At 41.9% G+C, this 18,874-nt stretch overlaps 1 protein-coding gene across 8 annotated transcripts in view; it reads left to right on the top strand.

Moving 5' to 3' along the window:
• The window catches only part of vav2 (vav 2 guanine nucleotide exchange factor), a 147,819-nt gene that overhangs the window by 85,928 nt on the left and 43,017 nt on the right, over positions 1-18,874 (top strand). For all 8 annotated transcript variants that reach the window (XM_052050249.1, XM_052050248.1, XM_052050245.1 and 5 more), the window contains exon 3: positions 14,740-14,798. In XM_052050249.1, the coding sequence (XP_051906209.1) occupies positions 14,740-14,798 (59 nt within the window). The remainder of the gene's footprint in view (positions 1-14,739; positions 14,799-18,874) is intronic.

The following is an 18,874-nucleotide window of genomic DNA, read 5'->3' as shown; positions in this document are numbered from 1 at the left end:
CATTGCTGAAGAAATTAAGCTTTCAGAATTAATGCAGCCAGCACAGGACTGTGAATGATTAACAATGAATGTTTTTGAATGTCCATTTAATGAAATGTCCCGTATTTTCCTCACTATGAGGCGCTTCGGAGTATAAGGCACCCCTTCAATGAACGACCTATTTTAAAAATGGTTTTCATACTGTATACAGTAATCCCTCGTTTATCGAGGATAATGGGGGCCAAAACCACCTGCGATAAACGAAAATCCGTAAGGTAGCGACCAATTAACATATACAGGTATTTTTTTCCGTCACATAGAGCAGCATATAGAGGACTGTACTCCATGTACTGTATATGATATATTTTTTTTAATGAATATGTTTGAAAAATCCCGCGATGCACCGAATCCGCGATAAACGAACCGCGAAATAGCGAGGGATCACTCTATAGGGAGACCCACATTACATATATATATGTGTGGGGGTATATATATATATATAGACCCACATCACAAGGCACACTGTTGGCTTTTGAGAAATTGAATGCTTTTAGGTGCCCCTTATAGTGTGGTAAATACAGTACTTGCAAAAAATGTTTTAAATAACATTTTGATACCAACTACTGGTAGGTGATAAGTCCCTATTGTCAAACTGAGCTGAGGTGAGTTGATAGCAATTTTATTACAAAGTATTATGGATTCCATCATTGGCTATTTTTGAGAAATATTCTATCTTTGCAATATATTTAATGACAACAAAACAAGCAAATGCCATAGTTCTGCTCGTGCTGACAGGAGCAGACATATTCAGCCTCACGAGAGAGAATTATTCACCAGGAAAAAGCACAGTTGTAGCAAGCTAACTCTCGAGCCTTGGTCCAATCAGCATGCATTATTCTTTTTTTTTTCTCTCCGTCTGTTCACTCTTTTGAACGCAGTGGCGACATAGCCCGGAGCGCCAAGCACATCACATATACAGGCCGCACATTTGCCTTGATCTCCTGCTCACTTGTTTCCATGCACGCTGTTTATGGTGTTTTTTTTTCTTTTTTTTTTTTTTTTCCCAAGTCAGGGACCATGAAAACAGTTCAGGGAGAAAACAAAAAACGGGGGAAGGGTGGGGTTGGCTAAACATCACACACGCACTGTCACCATTGGCATGTGCATCTGGCCATGGCGAAATGTTAACACACAAACAAACCGGCCTTCTATCTGATATGTCATGACATTATTTAGCCTTCTCGTTGTGAGGGTTCATACTTGTAATTAGAAATTGAGCAGAAAATGTTTTTTTGGACAACTTGAAGCACATGTTTACCTGCTGTTTAACCATGAACATTCACACTTCCGCGTGGTCAGGCCCCTGCAGGCTATTTTCATGATAGTGAGGTTGTTTTGTTTTTTTGAGTGTGATTGTTAGTTTTTGTTTATTTCTTGCATGCAAAAAAAAATAATAATAACGGGAAGTATTGTTTAGTAAACACTCACCCCCCAAAATTTTGAAACACTGTAAGTTTTTTTTTCTATCCACCACCTGGTGTGTTCAGTTTATGTGTAACGGAAGACAATATCCAATTAGAATTTGTTCTCGCATTCCCAGCAGTGGTACGTTTACTGGTTACAGCTTGTTTGCGTTTATTTGGGATTCCGTTTCTTCACTCAGTTGAGGGTACAGTATTTGGTTAAGAATAGCAGATTTTTTTATTTTATTATAATTTTTTTTTTTTAATCAGTTTCCCTGCAGCTTCTTTTATTGATGCAATACACAAGCGCAAAGCTCAGTCCGTCAGTTCAGTAGCAAATCACTCCCCCAACCCAAAATGTGATACAGTTCTCTGAGTTCTTTGCTTGCTTTCAATGCCTTAATTCCGTTTTGGACGTGTAAGGTGACCGTCAGGTCACGGATGTGACACAAAATGCCATCATATTGTTTTTTTTTTCCTTTTTCAATTGCAGCATTCTACATGTATGTTTAGATTTGTATAATCCAACAATCTAACAATTTGTAAGCTCATATTCCAATGGATATTTTGCAGAACATTTGTTTAGGGCCAGTAGCTTAGTGTAGAATTGCCTTGAGCATCCACACAGAATGTGTCTTGTATATCACACTACTTCCTTGATCCAAGAGATGAACTTGAAGTTCCGTGTCTCCCCCTACCCCGCAGGCGTATTCACACTTTGTCTCTGTCAGCGATGTGTTAGTCGGGGAGAAATGTCACTCCTGCCCTCATCCACCTATGCATTTGGATTGACTTTAGTCATAGAACTGGCTGGATGCACAAGCTCTTTTTGATTTGCTATGTTTTGAAGGACACTGTAAATGCAGTCTTTGTTTGTTTATGAATGTATTCCTGTCAGATATCATATTGCCTCTCGCCAACATTTTTCCTAGAGTGCATATATATTTTTTCCAAGTCAGTTCTTAATCGGATTGTGATTCTTCAGCCGTGTTTGGGTCAATGTGAACTTAGTTTAAAAAAGTTGATCAAAGTGCACTTAAAAAAAAAAAAACAGTCACAGGAAGTCTAATGTAATGCACAATGGTCATCCATGCAACATTTACAAAGCACAAACCCTGAAATGATGCCTGACTATTCAGTGTTTAACCCTTTCGTGCACCTTGTAACCTGATAATATGGTAACTTTTTGGGGGTGGGGCATAAATGCAGCATTTAGAACAAAATTTGTGATCTGGTGCTTAATATGCTCCTGTGGTTTACACCTCAAGTGCACGTGTGTACACGTCGTGTTGATCCATCCCATATGGACAGAGTGAATAATTGATTTGAAACTGGCCTATATACAGCGACATGACTTGTATTCTTCAGCACCGTGGTTGTGTATACGACATGCAGCTTAATATGGCCCATTTTCTCATTGCATTAATTCATACAATGCAAATGTGATGAATATTTTAAAAGCGCAGTGAGAATGATCTCTGCAGAAAACCCGGATCTCTTCCAAGTGGTGTTCTCAGATTGAATGTCTCGCACAGGAGTATATTGTGTGTCAAATTTTCGAGATTTTGTATTGATCTCAATACAATTGGTAAACCTGGTGTTCATCCTGGACTGGTGACCAGTCCAGGATGAACACCCGTTTATGCCCAGTCAGCTGTAATCGGCAACAGTTAACCGTGACCCTAATGAGGACAAACGGTACAGAAAATGAAGAAAAGAAGGTGTGGTTTGATTGATCTTCGCCATATTTTGTAACCCTGCACACCCCGCGTATTTCTTGTTTTTCCTCACGTCTCGATTGTGCTTTTGTGTTTCTTTTCAATATAAATATGTATGTGATCTTAAAAGTTATGAGCATGTCTTGTTTATCTGTCAAGAATGTGAAGATTTCCTTGGAGGGTTGGGCTCTTGCGGATTTTAATACTGACTTCAGGAGAGCTGCCATGAGGTTAGTTTCAATAAGATTGGATTTGTTTGCCTTTATGAGGTTTCCGTGTGATTAGCGGTGGTCTCACTCGCTCATATGTGATGAGTTCATCACCAGTAGAAGAGAACGGAGGCCTGTCAGAGCATTTTCATAATGTGAAAGCCTCGGATTTACTTATTCCATGCAAGATGGCAGACAATTGCACTTGCTTTTAATCAAGTATTCAGGTGCACTATGGAACAGAATCCCTGCCAGTGAGGTAGATGGCCTCCCTTTGCTTTCATCCAATCCGGAACATTAGGTCTCCCAGAGACTGGCTTCTAAAAGCAGCAGAAGAAAGATGCCAGAGCCTCTAATGGAATCTTTTCGGTCAAAAAAACAAAAAAAAAATCCAACAAAAAACACGACTGAAGTCTTTCTGACCTATCTGAACTGGAAAGTTTCCGTTTTAAACAGCAAGTGTTTAGTTTAGTTTATTCCTACCCCTTATACTGTAATACTCCGGTGTCAAACTCTAGACCTGCGGGCCACATATGGCCCGTCGGATCATTTTAAGTGGCCCGCGAAAGCAAATCAAACATGTCAACTTCCATTATGTTTGCTAAAATCTCTACCAAAATTAAAAATTGTCATTTGTCATAAAAAAATGACAGTAACTTAAACACAAGTTGAATAAATCGTTTTTATTGACTTTTCTAATTGGGTTTCAGTCATAATGGCCCTCCAAGGGAAACGGGATGTAAAATGTGGCCCACGACAAAAATGAGTTTGACACCCCTGCTGTAATAGATTCTAATGCGTAAAACTAATCATAAAAACACATGTTGGCAATGTAGAGTTAAAGAAGGGATTTCATTCATCTCTATCTCTGAACTGCAGTGCGTCAGATTAGAAGGCAGAAATAATACTTCTCTATCAACAGAGGAGCAGGATGGATAATCAGCGGAGGGGAGAAAAAAAAATCATCCACTTGTCTCTGAAAATGGACACGGATAAGCTTTACACTCTGGAGGGAGACAAACTCACAGTATTTGGGGCACGACTGCGGGAATATGAGGAGACAACAATAGCAAACGGAGACGTTGATTCAAATGTTTGCTTGCGGTCGTTATCCTGATGATTGAAGAGTTAGCGTTCAGTTTTACACAATGTTAAAGTCATTATTGCTCTCTGCGCAACTCCCCAAAGACCACGCCATTAGTGGTGTTAAATGTGCAATAGTCGGGAGGAATTGATCTCCATTAAAAGTGCTGTATCCTTATTAGCACCGCAGATTTTACGAAGCGGCAAGAAGTATGGACAAATAGTTCAATAAAAGAGCCGGCATTCAAATTTACATGTGACTTTTCGTGATACTTAACCTTTGAGTGGGTAGTCAATATTTTGCGACTCTATTACGTTTGAGTACACATAGCAGATAAAGGTGAATGTCTTTTAAGGAATGATGAAATTGTATTTGCTCATCCAGCAAGTTAATAATTGCCTGATGGTCAATTTCTCAAAGAACAAATTGCTTCCATACCCAGATTTAAAATTCACTGATCGTCTCGTCGACTTTTGCAACACAAATTAGGCCTCTTATCTTCATGTTACCACATTTCCTGTCATGACGACAAATTTGCATTTTGTTCAATATTATGACGCTTTCATAAGACTAAATTCAAATATTTTTGAGATTTGGGAGTTTATATTCTCCTCCTTCCCCCTTATCTTGTCCGGCAGAAGAGTGTGGCCAGACCACCTCCCCCCAAAAGGCCAACGGGATTACGCCTTTGGGTTAATCCTTTTTATTCTCTCAATACTCTCACTTGGACAGTCGTGTACTGGGCAGTCAACTGCGCAAAAAACAGACGGCTAAGGTGCCGTGACTTGATAAGGATATACCGTCGAAGTAATAGCATCATCAACACGGTACTCCCACACGAGATGAAATCCAGTTTCCTTCCATGATCCCTACTTTGCCCTTTATCACTCATTCATCTCATTCATCTTCCAAGCCGCTTGATCCTCACTAGGGTCGCGGGGGGTGCTGGAGCCTATCCCAGCTGTCTTCGGGCAGTAGGCGGGGGACACCCTGAATCGGTTGCCAGCCAATCGCAGGGCACACAGAAACGAACAACTATTCGCACTCACACTCACACCTAGGGACAATTTAGAGTGTTCAATCAGCCTGCCACGCATGTTTTTGGAATGTGGGAGGAAACCGGAGCACCCGGAGAAAACCCGCGCAGGCCCGGGGAGAACATGCAAACTCCACACAGGGAGGCCGGAGCTGGAATCGAACCCGGTACCTCTGCACTGTGAAGCCGACGTGCTAACCACTGGACTACCGGGCTCTAACCTGCTTAAAACCTTGTCTCCCATCAGCGTCGTCTTCAGCTCTGATGTGCACCCCCCAGTGGACAAATCTGAAATCCCATTTGGAAGAAGAAAAAAAAAACGGCTTCCAAAACATAGGACTGATTTCAAAGCAAGTTAACATCAACATAGAGGCGAAAAATGATGACATTTCATTTTTATCTTTTTAAATTGCATCCTTTTGGTCAAGGTTTTGGTCAAGGCTTTTTGGATCACAAAATGTAACGATCATGCCGGCCTGGAAGAATGACAGAATGATGACTGACAGACAGACGTACCTGCCACTGCTCCTTGCTTTGGGTTGAAGCGACTATAACAGTTGGCTGATTTACAATTATGACACCATGTTTTATAATTGATGATTATGGCTGCGAGTTGAATGAAATCACCAAGTGTTATGATTGCGCACATTTTGCCTGTAGTGACAGCAGTTTTCTTTCTGTCGACTCACCGCAACTGGCTGTATGACTGGCTAATTGGATTTTCTGAAATCAGCCAGCTGTCTGCTGTTGAACCGTGATCTGCACATGTGTTTTATGGCAAACGCCGCCGTCGCGCCGCAAAGCATGAGAATTCTAGATTGCATATGCGTAAGGCTCAATTGTTGTTACCGTTCCGTCTTGTAGTCTAACCACATGATTTATTTAAAAAAAAAATCATAAATAAAGTCAAAGTGGTTACATTAAAATATGTTACCGCAAACGTTGTTGCCGCTCGACGTAATCGAATTTGACATTTGTAACTCTCGGTGTTAACTCTCAGGTGTCAAAAGTGTCTTCTCTTGTCTCGTTTTTTTTTTGGTTTGTTTGTTTTGTTTGACCATTGAACATAGAGGCTGTCAAAAGTAGCAGTGATGTTAGCTGCTCTTTCTTGCCACAATTAACCCGCAGTTAATAAAAAAAAAAAACAAGTGCTCACTGCCTGCAGCCAGACTATTTTCCAGTTTTAAAAAAACCCAAACAAATCCTGTAGGACATATATTTGCAGGTTTGTTTTCTTTCTGTTAGTTTATTCAAGGTAACCCCGTGAAGGCATCCTCCTCCCTTCCCCTGCAGCTCGATATCACTCCCTCATACTGGTTTGTCAGCTGCCATTGTGGCCTCAGTTATCAAATCGCGGCCGTGATCAAACTGGTTGGAACATAAAGTGAGCCAGACATCGTCTTTTCACAAGTTTCTCACAACGCCCGAGCCTCTTATTAACCTTGACTCGAACTCTTCACCACACTTTTGCGAAGATTATTTTGACATCCATGCGGCAGACATCTAAGGAGACGCCGGTGTGATATACTAAGAAAAGATCAGAGCAATCATGTCGAGGAAAAAAAATATATAATAATAATTTAAGCACTAACCCGCTAATTATGTCTCCTGAGTTTCTTGAGTAGTGCAGCAACACTTGCCATTATTATTATCCATCCGTCCATTATCTGCACCGCTTTATCCTCACAAGGGTCGCGGGGTGTGCTGGAGCCCATCCGAGCTGTCTTTGGGCAGCAGGCGGGGGACACCCTGAACCGGTTGCCAGCCAATTGCAGGGCACACTCAGACGAACAACCATCCACGCTCACACTCACACCCAAGGACAATTTTGACCTTGTGATAGAAACTGCCGGGCTGCCCATGGTGGAAAATGTACTTTTTAAATTTCTTACACAAGTAGTTGGAGTGCCTGGCACAACCTCAAATGTTTGTCAATGTTGTCAACGTCAAAGAGGGGGTATTTGCCTTTGATGATGTGTTTGCGCTGCATGCACCTCGTGCTCTGATCCTCCAAATGTAATTCAGTGGCTTGGTGACGAAGTACTGTCTTCACAAGTGACTTTCTTCAGTCTCTCGTCTACTTCAGAAACATTAGTTGCTTGACAAATCTCATTGCCCTAGCTACGTCTCTTGTCATCATGGTAACATGACGACATGAGACGTAGCCATGACTGCTGGTAACTTGCTGTTACCATGATAATTAATTGGGTGTAAAGTGATCCATGGAAATAGTTTTTTTTTTTTTTTAACAAAGCCGTTAGTTGCCTCCTTTAAAACCATTTTCATATTGCTTTTGCTGTGCTGACTAGTCCTAACCACCCTTTTTCAAGCCGAAACGCTGATTTGCTTGTATTGTATTGTACATTTTGAGGGTGTGCTTGGGAGCTCATGTCATTTCACAATTGCACATGAGTGAGAAGTTGCACATCAGATCTAATTCTTGCATACCTTGAACTTTGAATCCATCTTAAAAATAGCTCAGTCACACAAAAATACATTTTAATTTGGTTGTACGGATTGCCATTCATAGGAATTACATGGTTGTCTTCATCGCATGATTCGTTCAACCCATTTAAGGAGTGTCATGGATCATTTTTCTAAAATCGCAGTGAGTGTACCATGAATGGTCCAACTGCTTTTCGGATTCCTCCCACAATTTCCTCGTTCCTTTCCGACACTTGGATTAACTTCCCTTAAAACTCATCTCATGGGTGCACGTGTCTTACAATACAATACAATACAATACATTCTGATTTATATAGCGCTTTCACAACAGCGGCAGCTGTAACAAAGCGCTTTACAAAACAGTTAACATAAAGTAAAATAATAAACACAACACATAACATAAAACACAAACAGTCGTGCAGTCCTAACCACTTTTCCGTCACACGCTTTGTTGTTTGAAGCGGTTTGAGATGAAAGAGGAGAGAATCAAAGTGTCCTTTAACCAGTGGATCAGAGACGTCATGCTCAAAATGAGCACACGTCGGCTACAAGCTAAGTTTCAAAGTCAACAAGAAGCTGTAGCATCCATTGACGAAAAAAGAGATTGGTTCACTTCTCCTGTCCCATGGAAATCCACTTCAATTCCAAGCGGCGACTCACGGTTCCAAATACGCATCGGTGCTCTTCGCCAACGCTCCTCTCTCCTCATCCTCAACTTCAGCGGCCATCCATCCAGCCGCACCGACGCCAACTGTCCAACAGCGCTGACATAGCCACTGAACAAATCGGGGTTGTGAAAAATGCTGACCATTACTGGCGCAAAAAACACAAGCGCCCCAGGTCTGTCCAGCACCGACAGTCAATGGCGCCGACATTCGTCCCAATCAAAATCTGTGCTGGTACAGGCGTGCTGCCGAGAAGGCGCAACCACCAAGCACAGATACTGCTCCTTTGACGAATGTCGTGGCCAAAAAGCGCTGAAAACAGTCCATATCAGGTCCACACGATCAAACAACAAACAACATGTGACAAAACAAAAGACAAAAACAGCAAAAAAGAACAAAAAAGCAAGGCTCTTGAAGAGCACTTGCCGAAGGCTGCCTACTCGGGCGCCATCTTGGAAAAAAAAAAAAAAAAAAAAAAAAAATGTCTTTGCTAATATTGTATGCCCTGCAGGATCGACAGTAATGTGCCATTGATTTGGGAATGTGCCTTCACAAACTGCACAAATGTGTACTCAATGCATAACACGCTGACCTTTGTGTGTGCCGATACTGTCTGTTGGCTGAATGCCGTGAATTGCACGGGTGCACATAGGTGAGCGGGTTTGCGTGTTGGTGATGTGGCGTGAAATGAAGCAGGTCACGGACATGGCTGCAGCATATTGGCAGATGTCGTCTTGAAGAACTATTTACACAAATTAGGCACCGTTGACCCCACGCCCCCCCCCCCTCACCAACCCCGCCTTCAAGATCGAATCAATGTTCAAGGTCCTCATGCTAAAGAAGCCTAAGACTGATCCGCAGCGCTTAATCACATCAATAATTCATATTACTGGTTGTAGGAAGTGTGCCCAAAGTCATCAACTTCATGTGAACAGAACAGTTTCTATCAGAGATGCGAGTTCTGTAATTTTAAAAGTGTGGACTGAGTGCCCTCTGTAGGTTAACAGTCATTTCACGTGGCACCGATGTGAAATGGAGTCTTGAGGTCAGCAGTACTTGCCAGACCAGGGGCTTTTCTTGTATAGTGAAATCGGGTGTAATCAAGCGGATAGAAGGCCTGCTTTGAGGGGGGATTTAGTGCAATGTGGCAAGTGCCAATCTGACTGCAATCAGGATTTATGCAGGCCCAAGCTCCCGATGGCAGTGAGCAACTTTTAACATGAACGATTTGTCACTGGAAATGTATGCAAGGAGGGTGGGGGTGGGGGTGGGCTATCGTGGATGAAATATCTTCCAATCCAGTTTTCTCTTGATTTAATTCCTAGCCGCTGCAAAGTGAATTCAGAAATGTGTTTCTAAAATGTTATTCATGTTTGAAGATAGTTGCTGACAAACAGCGAACAGAATGAGTACTATGCAGTATCCACCGATCCCGATGTCAGCATTTACAGAACAGTTTAATGTCATAATTTAGATTCCCAAACGCGGGATTGACACTGTAGACGAGCCTTCCACCCATACGTCAGCTGAGGCGCCTGTTAGCTCTCGACATAGCTGTTGGCTACCACGTCGTGTCGTGGGGATTTTCACATTGTGGGCTAACTTCCAGCCACCGGATTCTTTACGCAGAGGTGTTGGAAGATTGCTGGATAAAGTAGCCTCCATGCTTCAGCGAGGCATGGTATTACATAATCATTGGAGATACGCATATCATTTGAGAGCAGAGGCATTGGCTTCATTTTTAATGTCTCAACTCATCAATATTATGTAACCATTAAACTTTAGCAGCATACTTGGGAGCCATTTTCTCTGTGGTGTGTGAAATTTAAGACAATTATGTTTACTTGTCAGGGACAGCTGTTGTAAAGTTTACACCGTTTTTGTGCAACGTGAATTTAGCAGGATGGGCATCCCTTTGTGGCCAGTGTACGTGAGGAAACATTGGATATGGTCATCACATTTCATCTCCAGACATAAAACCGAACTATTAAAGGCAGATGATAGAGAGTTCCTGAGGGCAGTGTCAAAATTGACGAGGGAAGGTTTGAGAGGTCAACGGGACGGCAAACACACAAACACACGGACTCAAACAGTTGCTATGCTATCTGTCGATTATTTATGTTGGGCATGCAGGGTTTCCCACTTATCCATCTGTTCTCAGCTCTATTTTCATCTTTTGCTGTATCCCACACGATACTTTGGCAGGCTGGCCCTGAGCAGACCAATGTTTTTCTCTCAAAGTGTGAAGACTCCATAAATATATCACACGATCAAGGCGTGAGCTATTCGAAGAGAAAGTGTGGGAAATGGAAAACACACATTCATCGATTTTTTGCTGCAAGTGCAGTGACTGACTCTTAAAAACAACAACAACAACGAAGAAGGACTGCCAAAAGCTCTTCCCATCATATTTTCGGATTTATATAGTGAGATGTCTTTGCCCTCTAACTTAATTTGAGTCAACCTGACAAGAATGCATGTTTGCCAAGTCATGGTGAGTAGGGCAGATGTGGCCCTGATTGTCCTCTGGTTGGTTGCACACCATTGAGGGGTTAATTGTGTCTCACATGTGGTCAATCTGGCCTCATGTAGGGGTGGAGTGTGTTGGCATCGCAAACACTTGGCCTCAAAATACAGTTCTAATATACGCCAATTAATGTGCCATCCTACTTCCCGCTGACACTCACCCTTGCGATATTCTTTTCGAGACCGCCACAGGTGAATTTCCACTTCTGAAGTCAACCTTCAGAGAGCTGGATAAAGATGGAGTTCATTGGTGCAGAGTTACATGCACAAAATACAATGGATTGCAAATGTTGCGTGCTGCCCGAATGCAAAGAAAAAAAAAACAACAACAACAAGGAGACTTTCCATGTGACTTTAATTATGCACAGGGTCAAATGTGGGTGGGGGAAATTGCGATGAGGTTACGTGTTGGTGGATAAGGTAAAGTTTGGGCTTTGGGAACTTAAGATATCTGTCTGTTGTGTGTCTTTTTTGATATTCCTAGAGGGGTAAGAGAAGCTTTAGTCTTTGGCTAGCCACAGCGTTAAGACCCCCTGGGGAGAATGAGATGAGAGGGAAATTAATAACGTGTAAAGACTCCCGGGCTCTGCCTGAACCAAAGGATCATAAAAGGGGTGCACAGACTATATTTGAGGTGGGAAGGATCACAGAAACTGAGGCGGAGAGAAAATCCCCAAAAGAAATGTGGCACCAAAATGTTTATTTAATCGGTAGACTGTTGAAGGTAAGCTTTGTTGAATGTAACCGAGAGCATTGTTTTGACTTATCAACTTTTTGGCTTTGACTTTTTGGGGTTCCAATTTAACACCATTGAAGCAGAACTTCGAAGGGATTTGATATTTTGCGTCCTGTACGACAACTGGAATATTTTGCAGCAAAAATTGAATTTCCTTAAAACATATTTCAGCAATATTTTGCCCTAGGTACGGTACAAAACACAAAAATGTGCCTCCATTCTTCCAAATTCCACCGATGTAGTCAGGTTAGATTGCTCCTATTTAATAAAACACATCCGCTATAACTAATTTGAGACCAAAAATGATAATCATGATTTAATCACAACGTGGGAACACGCCATCCACACTCCCCAGCAAACAGATTGCCAAATTAGCATTTATTGTGACAACGTCACGAGACTTCAGCACAAACACATCAAACGCGGATGAAAAATGGCCATTGTTTTGTTTACTTGCCTAAAGTCAAGGATGTTCTCGACTTTTCACTGTGAAACGCGTAAACCACCTCAAGATGCTCGATGCTGGCACGCGGTCTTGTCACCGCAGGCCAAGCAGCCTTTGGCCGTGCTTTGACCTCTCTGGATCGACGCCTGCAGATTCGATCCATCTGTGCTTAGATTGATTTAATCAGCTGCCCTGTCTGTGGAATGTAAATTCGTGCAGTTTGAGCCATGTCTGTCGAAAGTGTATTGTCTTGTCACTCTTCAACAAAGAAAGTTACCAAACAAATATTGTACGAATAACGACGGGGCCAATTCTCCTTGCAACCGTAAAATGGCTTTATCTTTCATGATTTAAACAAAAAAAAAACTGTTGTTGACTTCAACAACAAAATTCAACACATGTGCATAATGGTATGGTATGGACAGGCCTCATATTGGAATAATTAAGAATCCATCCATCCATCCATGTTCTGATCCGCTTAACCTCACAAGTGTCGCGGGGGGCGCCTACTGATTTTTTTGACTGTCCAATCAGCCTGCCATGCATGTTTTTTTGGGGAATGTTGGAGGAAACCGGACTACCCGGAGAAAACCCACGCAGGCCCGGGGAGAACGCGCAAACTCAACACAAGGAGGCCGGAGCTGGAATTGTACCCGGAACCTCTGCACTGTGAGGTCGACGCACTAGCCGCTGGTCCATCGGGCCAGCCTACCGTTAAGAATGAACATGATAATTACACAGGATTAGCCACACTGGAATAATCACTTCATCTTCATCTGCCAGGTGGAGCATGTGATAAATGCACGCTCAATGTCATCACCGGGCTTCATGAAAAAAGCCCGTTAAACATACAATCAACTTGTATAAGTGCACTCAAGACAATTAGCACTGAAGTGGCGATCTTTGTCTTTCACGTCAAATGATGGAAAGGCTCTTAGTTTTGAGATGCATGCATTGTGTGCGCTGAGGGACAAGAGCCAATGTCTGACACACCTGCCAAGCAAGAGTGCTTGAGATGACAATTTTCGCCTCCTGCTTGAGGAGGCATCTGGCATTGCCACGGTGGTGTAAGCCGAAACACACCCACCGGTGGTTAATGAGGCGTCCGAGGCAGGGTTTCTGATCTGGAGTGTGTGTGTGTGTGTGTGTGTGTGTGTGTGTGTGTGTGTGTGTGTGTGTTTGTGTGTGTGTGTGTGTGTGCGTGCGTGCGCACACTGTTTGTACGGTGGCGATTCCCCCGTCGTTCTCAACTTGGCATCTGCAGACCGTGCAAGCGCGCCATCTGTAGTCCTCAACCATAAAGGAGTTCTTGCATGAAATTTAAAGGCAGCATTCAATCATCTGATCTAAATATGAACATTTTAACAATGTGCTAAATTACTTTGAGCAATTGGGCACAAACTAACCAAGAATACACTATGTAAAAAAAAAATTAAATAAAAATTGTGAGACAAATGCAGGATTTTTTCCAGTAGATTTGCAGTTTGTTTGCATTCAATATCATTTCCACTGTGAGCAATGCAAACTTACACATACGGCGGTTCATCAAAAGTACCATTGTATCTATTCCTCTAAGAGAGAAATATCATTAAACCTCGAGTCAAGTGATTGACAGCCTCAATAAATGTGACAATCAAGAAAAAGTACAAGTCTGAGATCTATCGAATCTATAAATCAACGCCTCTAGATGACACACAACTCTATGTGCTCATCTATCAGTCAAATGAATTCATCCTGATTTATAGTTTGCAGTGAAGTGCGGTTCTGATAGAAATGCCCCCCTAATATGATGCAAACTATATTTCCACGTGTTTTCAGCGTGGCTGATTGCAATGCAATTTCTCAAGTGATTCATTCACTCACAGATCAAATTTCTGTGAGTGAATGAATGGGAAGTGTCACGTTCCCAATGAGATAGTTTGCCGGTTTGGAGTTATTGGATTTTTTTTTTTCTGCAAGATGATCCAGGTTGAGAGAACGACCAATTTTAGTTTTTTAATTTTTTTTGGGGGGGGTTGCCTTAAAATTGTCGATAACTATAGAAGATGAAGTACATTAAGTGCCATTTATTAAGATTGAGACTGATAGTTGGCTGTGGAAGACATTTGCTGTTCATGCTAATTGTCTTGATTTTGGTCAAAGTGTGTGGTCATTTTTGGAATTTGCACATTTTGCGTCAGTGTTTCAGATGTTATTTTTTAATCAAAAGCTCTCGTCTTTGTGGTTTATTCTTATCCATCTTAGCATTGCACCTTCGCCTTGCTTTTCTGCGTGGTTGAGTATGTTGAGTTGAATTTGTTTTGATCCTGATGCGATTTTTCTATTTCTTGAAGAATGTCAGATTTTCTATCACATGAGCAAGAATTATATTGACTGCACTGTCAATTAACTATGACCTTGTTTCAAGTGTCTTTTATCATCTTATTATTTCAGGTCATCTCCACTCTATCGAGGATCTCCCACCACAGTATTTCACAAATCAAAGGCATCAGGTAAAGTCTCATTTGTAACTCATCATTTATTATACCAGTTAAGTAATCAGGAGGCTCTCCAACATCTGCCAGGGAAACAATTTCAATGTGTGAATTCCCTTTTTTTTTTTAAACCGTGTTTTCCGCACAATAAGACATACCTAAAATGTTCCCAAAAGCCTACAGTGTGCCCCATAACCCGATGTGCCTTATGTATGGTGTTATGCAGTCTATATATTCCCCACTGAGTTGTTACCCTGTTTGTGTATTCCTATGCAATCTACTGCTGATTATTAGCAGGAGCCAATTGTAACCTAAAAGGGTTCTGCCCGACACTAATTGGCATGTGCATTCGCCAACACACACTCAAACAAACCGCTACTTTATGAACTCTGCACAGCCATTATGAAACTATGATAATACGAAATGCATACTTATCTACTGACCAAACAAAGGAAGAAGGAGACAAGCAAGACTTCTAAGGATATTTCGCCCCTTGTGGATGTGTGCCCACAATGTTTGTGTGCCTTTTTAGTTGAATCAATTGTCTTCATAACATTTGTCTTCCATTTTTTGTTTTGCAATGCATTTGGATTTCTATGTCCATGTTTGTTCTCTTGCCTTTTTTGGTTGTGAAGGCTCTCCATAAATACAACTGTAGTGGTTTTTTTTTGTTTCGTTTGTTTATTGATATTGTATTGTATTCACTTTAGCGTAACACCATCTAGTGGATGCATAGCGCAACTGCAGCCACTATTGTAGCTTCTGTTCCATGCACCTTGTAATGCAATGCACCCTATATATGAAAACAGTTTTGAAATATGCCATTCATTGAAGGCGTGCCTTATAGAAATATGGTACGCAGAAAATATGGTACGAAGAATTGGGAACTGATCATCCAGGCTGCACCTTTAAAATGAATTTACACCGAAGGCCGATTAGTGACTATCATTTTGTTGCTGCAAAATATTGTTTCTTAATTTTCACCTGATGTTGAAACAGTGCTGTACTTTAGTGTAGCTGGAGAAATCTGAAATCAACAGCTCCGATATCTGCCTTTCGCCTCCTAAATCACAGACTCCAACGTTTGCCGGCACCATTATTCTCATACAATAAAGAAACATAAAATCATTCACCCTGCTTTTATCAGCCCTTAAATGGGCTTCTGATTCCTCTTCATTTTCTCCAACGACTTGAAGCTCGGCAGCCCGAGCACCACATAAAAAGCCATTTTATCTGTCTGAGTAATGAGTTGATGGTGCGCGCCCATTAGGAGCCACACCAGGAAATGAAGGAAGAAGAGAGTGACAGAGAAAGCGAGCTCAGGTCTCTTGCTATTAATAAACACGAGTCAAGCCGCTAACTTCCGGCTGGTCGCACTGCCTGTTTGTGTGAGGTGATAAAATTGATGATGTCTGACCGCGCTGGAAACTCGTTTACCTTGAAACTCAAATCCTGAGCCATGTAAAATGTTCAGCAACTCACATTTATCAATTCATTTGTAAAACATTTTCCATCCATCAATTTTCCGAACCGCTTAATCCTTACTAGGGTCACGGGAGGTGCTGGAGCCCAGACGTCTTCGGGCAGTAGGCGGGGGACACCCTGAACCGGTTGCCAGACAATTGCAGGGCACACAGAGACGTACAACCATGCGCATTCACACTCACACCTAGGGACAATTTAGTGTGTTCAATCAGCCTGCCATGCATGTTTTTTGGAATGTGGGAGGAAACCGGAGCACCCGGAGAAAACCCACACAGGCCCGGGGAGAACATGCAAACTCCACACAGGAGGCCGGAGCTGGAATTGAACCCGGTACCTCTGCACTGTGAAGTCGACGTGCTACCCACTGGGCTACCGGGCCGCCCTAAAAACATTTTCAACTGTGAAAATTTGTGACATGCTCGTAATTATCACTCTGGGAGTTACGAGTCTGAATAGAGTGTAAGGCACCTTAGTAAACAACTTTGAAACAAAAACAAAACTTGTCTTTAACCCACACCTGGGCAGGAGATGGCCCATGGGCCCCATCGGGCTCACTAACAGTCCTTGACAGGCTCTCACAAAGTCGTTATGACGTCAAAATAAAAAGGCTGAAGTTGATCTTTTGAAAGTGGATCTTTTGTTTTGATCTGATTTGATTTTTAGAAAAAATGATGCACACTGCAATGTTTGAAAATTAATTAAAAAATACTATATATATATCTTGCCTTCATGTTTGGCAGATATATGGGACACATATATACACATATATATATATACACATATATTTTAAAAAGACATTCTCCAGTTGCAGCTTCTCAAACTGGGAGGTTTGCTGCCAGATAATTGCCCTGTTGTCTCAAATAATGCTTACAGAAAGCACACATCAGGCAGCGCATTGATCTTGAAAGTGACCAGAGAGCTGGTGGCTACGTTAAATCTCTTTGTATCAATGCCACAGACATGCCCATCGACATCCTGTCGAGACTCATTGATCTCGCCTTTGACGCGGGCTCAGTGCATCGTGGCTTGGGTAGTTCATGTGTCTGTCACCGTGTTGGGTGATGCCAGCTCTATTTAGAAATGAAGGCTTCCTGTTGGTTTGCTGCCATCTGCTTTGTGCTGTCCTCTCTGTTCCCAACGATGGGAATAAAGCCCAAGAGAAGAAAAAAAAAAATCAAATCACTTCAAATAATTTTCACCGACAAAGAAAGTGGAGAAAGTTTTAGTAAAACAGAACAGTCACTAGATTGTTGTTATCCCTTGGCTGTGTCATATTCTTTGGTCATTTGTTCAATCTTCACCGTTTGCCACACTGAACAGGTATTTTCCGCCATGTTTCATTCAATAAATAACATGATCGAATTCGACAGGAAATGTTGTTACAAACCATGACATAAAAAGTACTTGGCGAGAAAAGGTGACTTTGAAGGAAGGAAACTCCCAGCCCGTATTTAAAAGCCCGGAAAGGACAGAGGGAATAAGTAGCAACGTGTGCAAGCTGGCTTGAGCGTTAGTGATTTATTGAGCGTAGCAGAAGCAAAGTTGCATCCAGGGACACGAAGCCCCTTCCATGGTCGCCCATTTGAGCCGTATTCCCATCTAATAACTACGCTGCATTTCTGCTCTCTGACAGTAGCTGATCAATGGCTAGGGCTCACCTCGCCTCTGCCCTGCACACACGTGCCAACAATTCCCTTTATGTCGGAATTTACTTTATCGACATTGAGGAAAATTCAACATGGTTAGGGATTTGTTAAATTTATGGTATTAATAAAAAAAGGGCTTGGCAGGAAGAAAGCAAAGCCTGCAAGAGTTTGGCTAGTCGCATTCCTTTCATTTCTCAGCGCAAATCTCTTGAAGGAAGCAATATATAATCTGATCAATACATGTATCATGTTGTACAACAAAGCAAACTGGCATTTATTACCAAACGAGCAAAGCCGCATGCAAGTCAGCAGTGAATCACTACGTATACTACATATTCAGGGATTTTTTTTAAAAAGAAAAAAATGTCTGTAAATTTTATCTTCAACTGAGACATTACGACCTTTGGTGCAAGTGAAGAGAATACCAAATCTTGTTTTAAGATGCAACATAGAAGGTTGGCAACAGCTAATTTAAACCTTTGGAGACAAAAGAAATTGCATAACTGTCACGTGGCATGGTGGTTTTGGACCCCAAAAAGCAGGCAGGAGAGAGGAGCAGGGTGTATTTGAAGATGTGTATTGATAAAACACAGAAAACTAAATCCTAAGCAAACAAAGTCCAAAGTAGCAAACAAAAATCATGACTGAAGATAAAACAAAAACAGCAACCAAAACATGACTCAACCAAACATGACAGTAGCAAAAGCAACAATGACCGACACTGAGAGTGCGGGCAGGAGTCCTTTTATAGGCCTGATTACCTATGACCAACAGGTGTGCAGCTGCCAGGGGAGCTCTACAGTGCCACCTGTTGCTCCCTAAACCGAATCGTGACAATAAGATCTTTTGTTACAATGTAAAAAAAATGTATCGTACTTACTCGAAATGCTGATTCAGAGGCAGGAGCTCTTCTTTAGTTGCTACTGCCAGTCTGTGAAAGACCCCCAAAATATTTCAGAATTG

The sequence above is a fragment of the Hippocampus zosterae genome, chromosome 18 (genome assembly GCF_025434085.1).
Source record: "Hippocampus zosterae strain Florida chromosome 18, ASM2543408v3, whole genome shotgun sequence".
NCBI lineage: Eukaryota > Metazoa > Chordata > Actinopteri > Syngnathiformes > Syngnathidae > Hippocampus > Hippocampus zosterae.
Note: the sequence above shows the minus strand (reverse complement) of the source record. Positions and strands in the feature narration are given on the sequence as shown.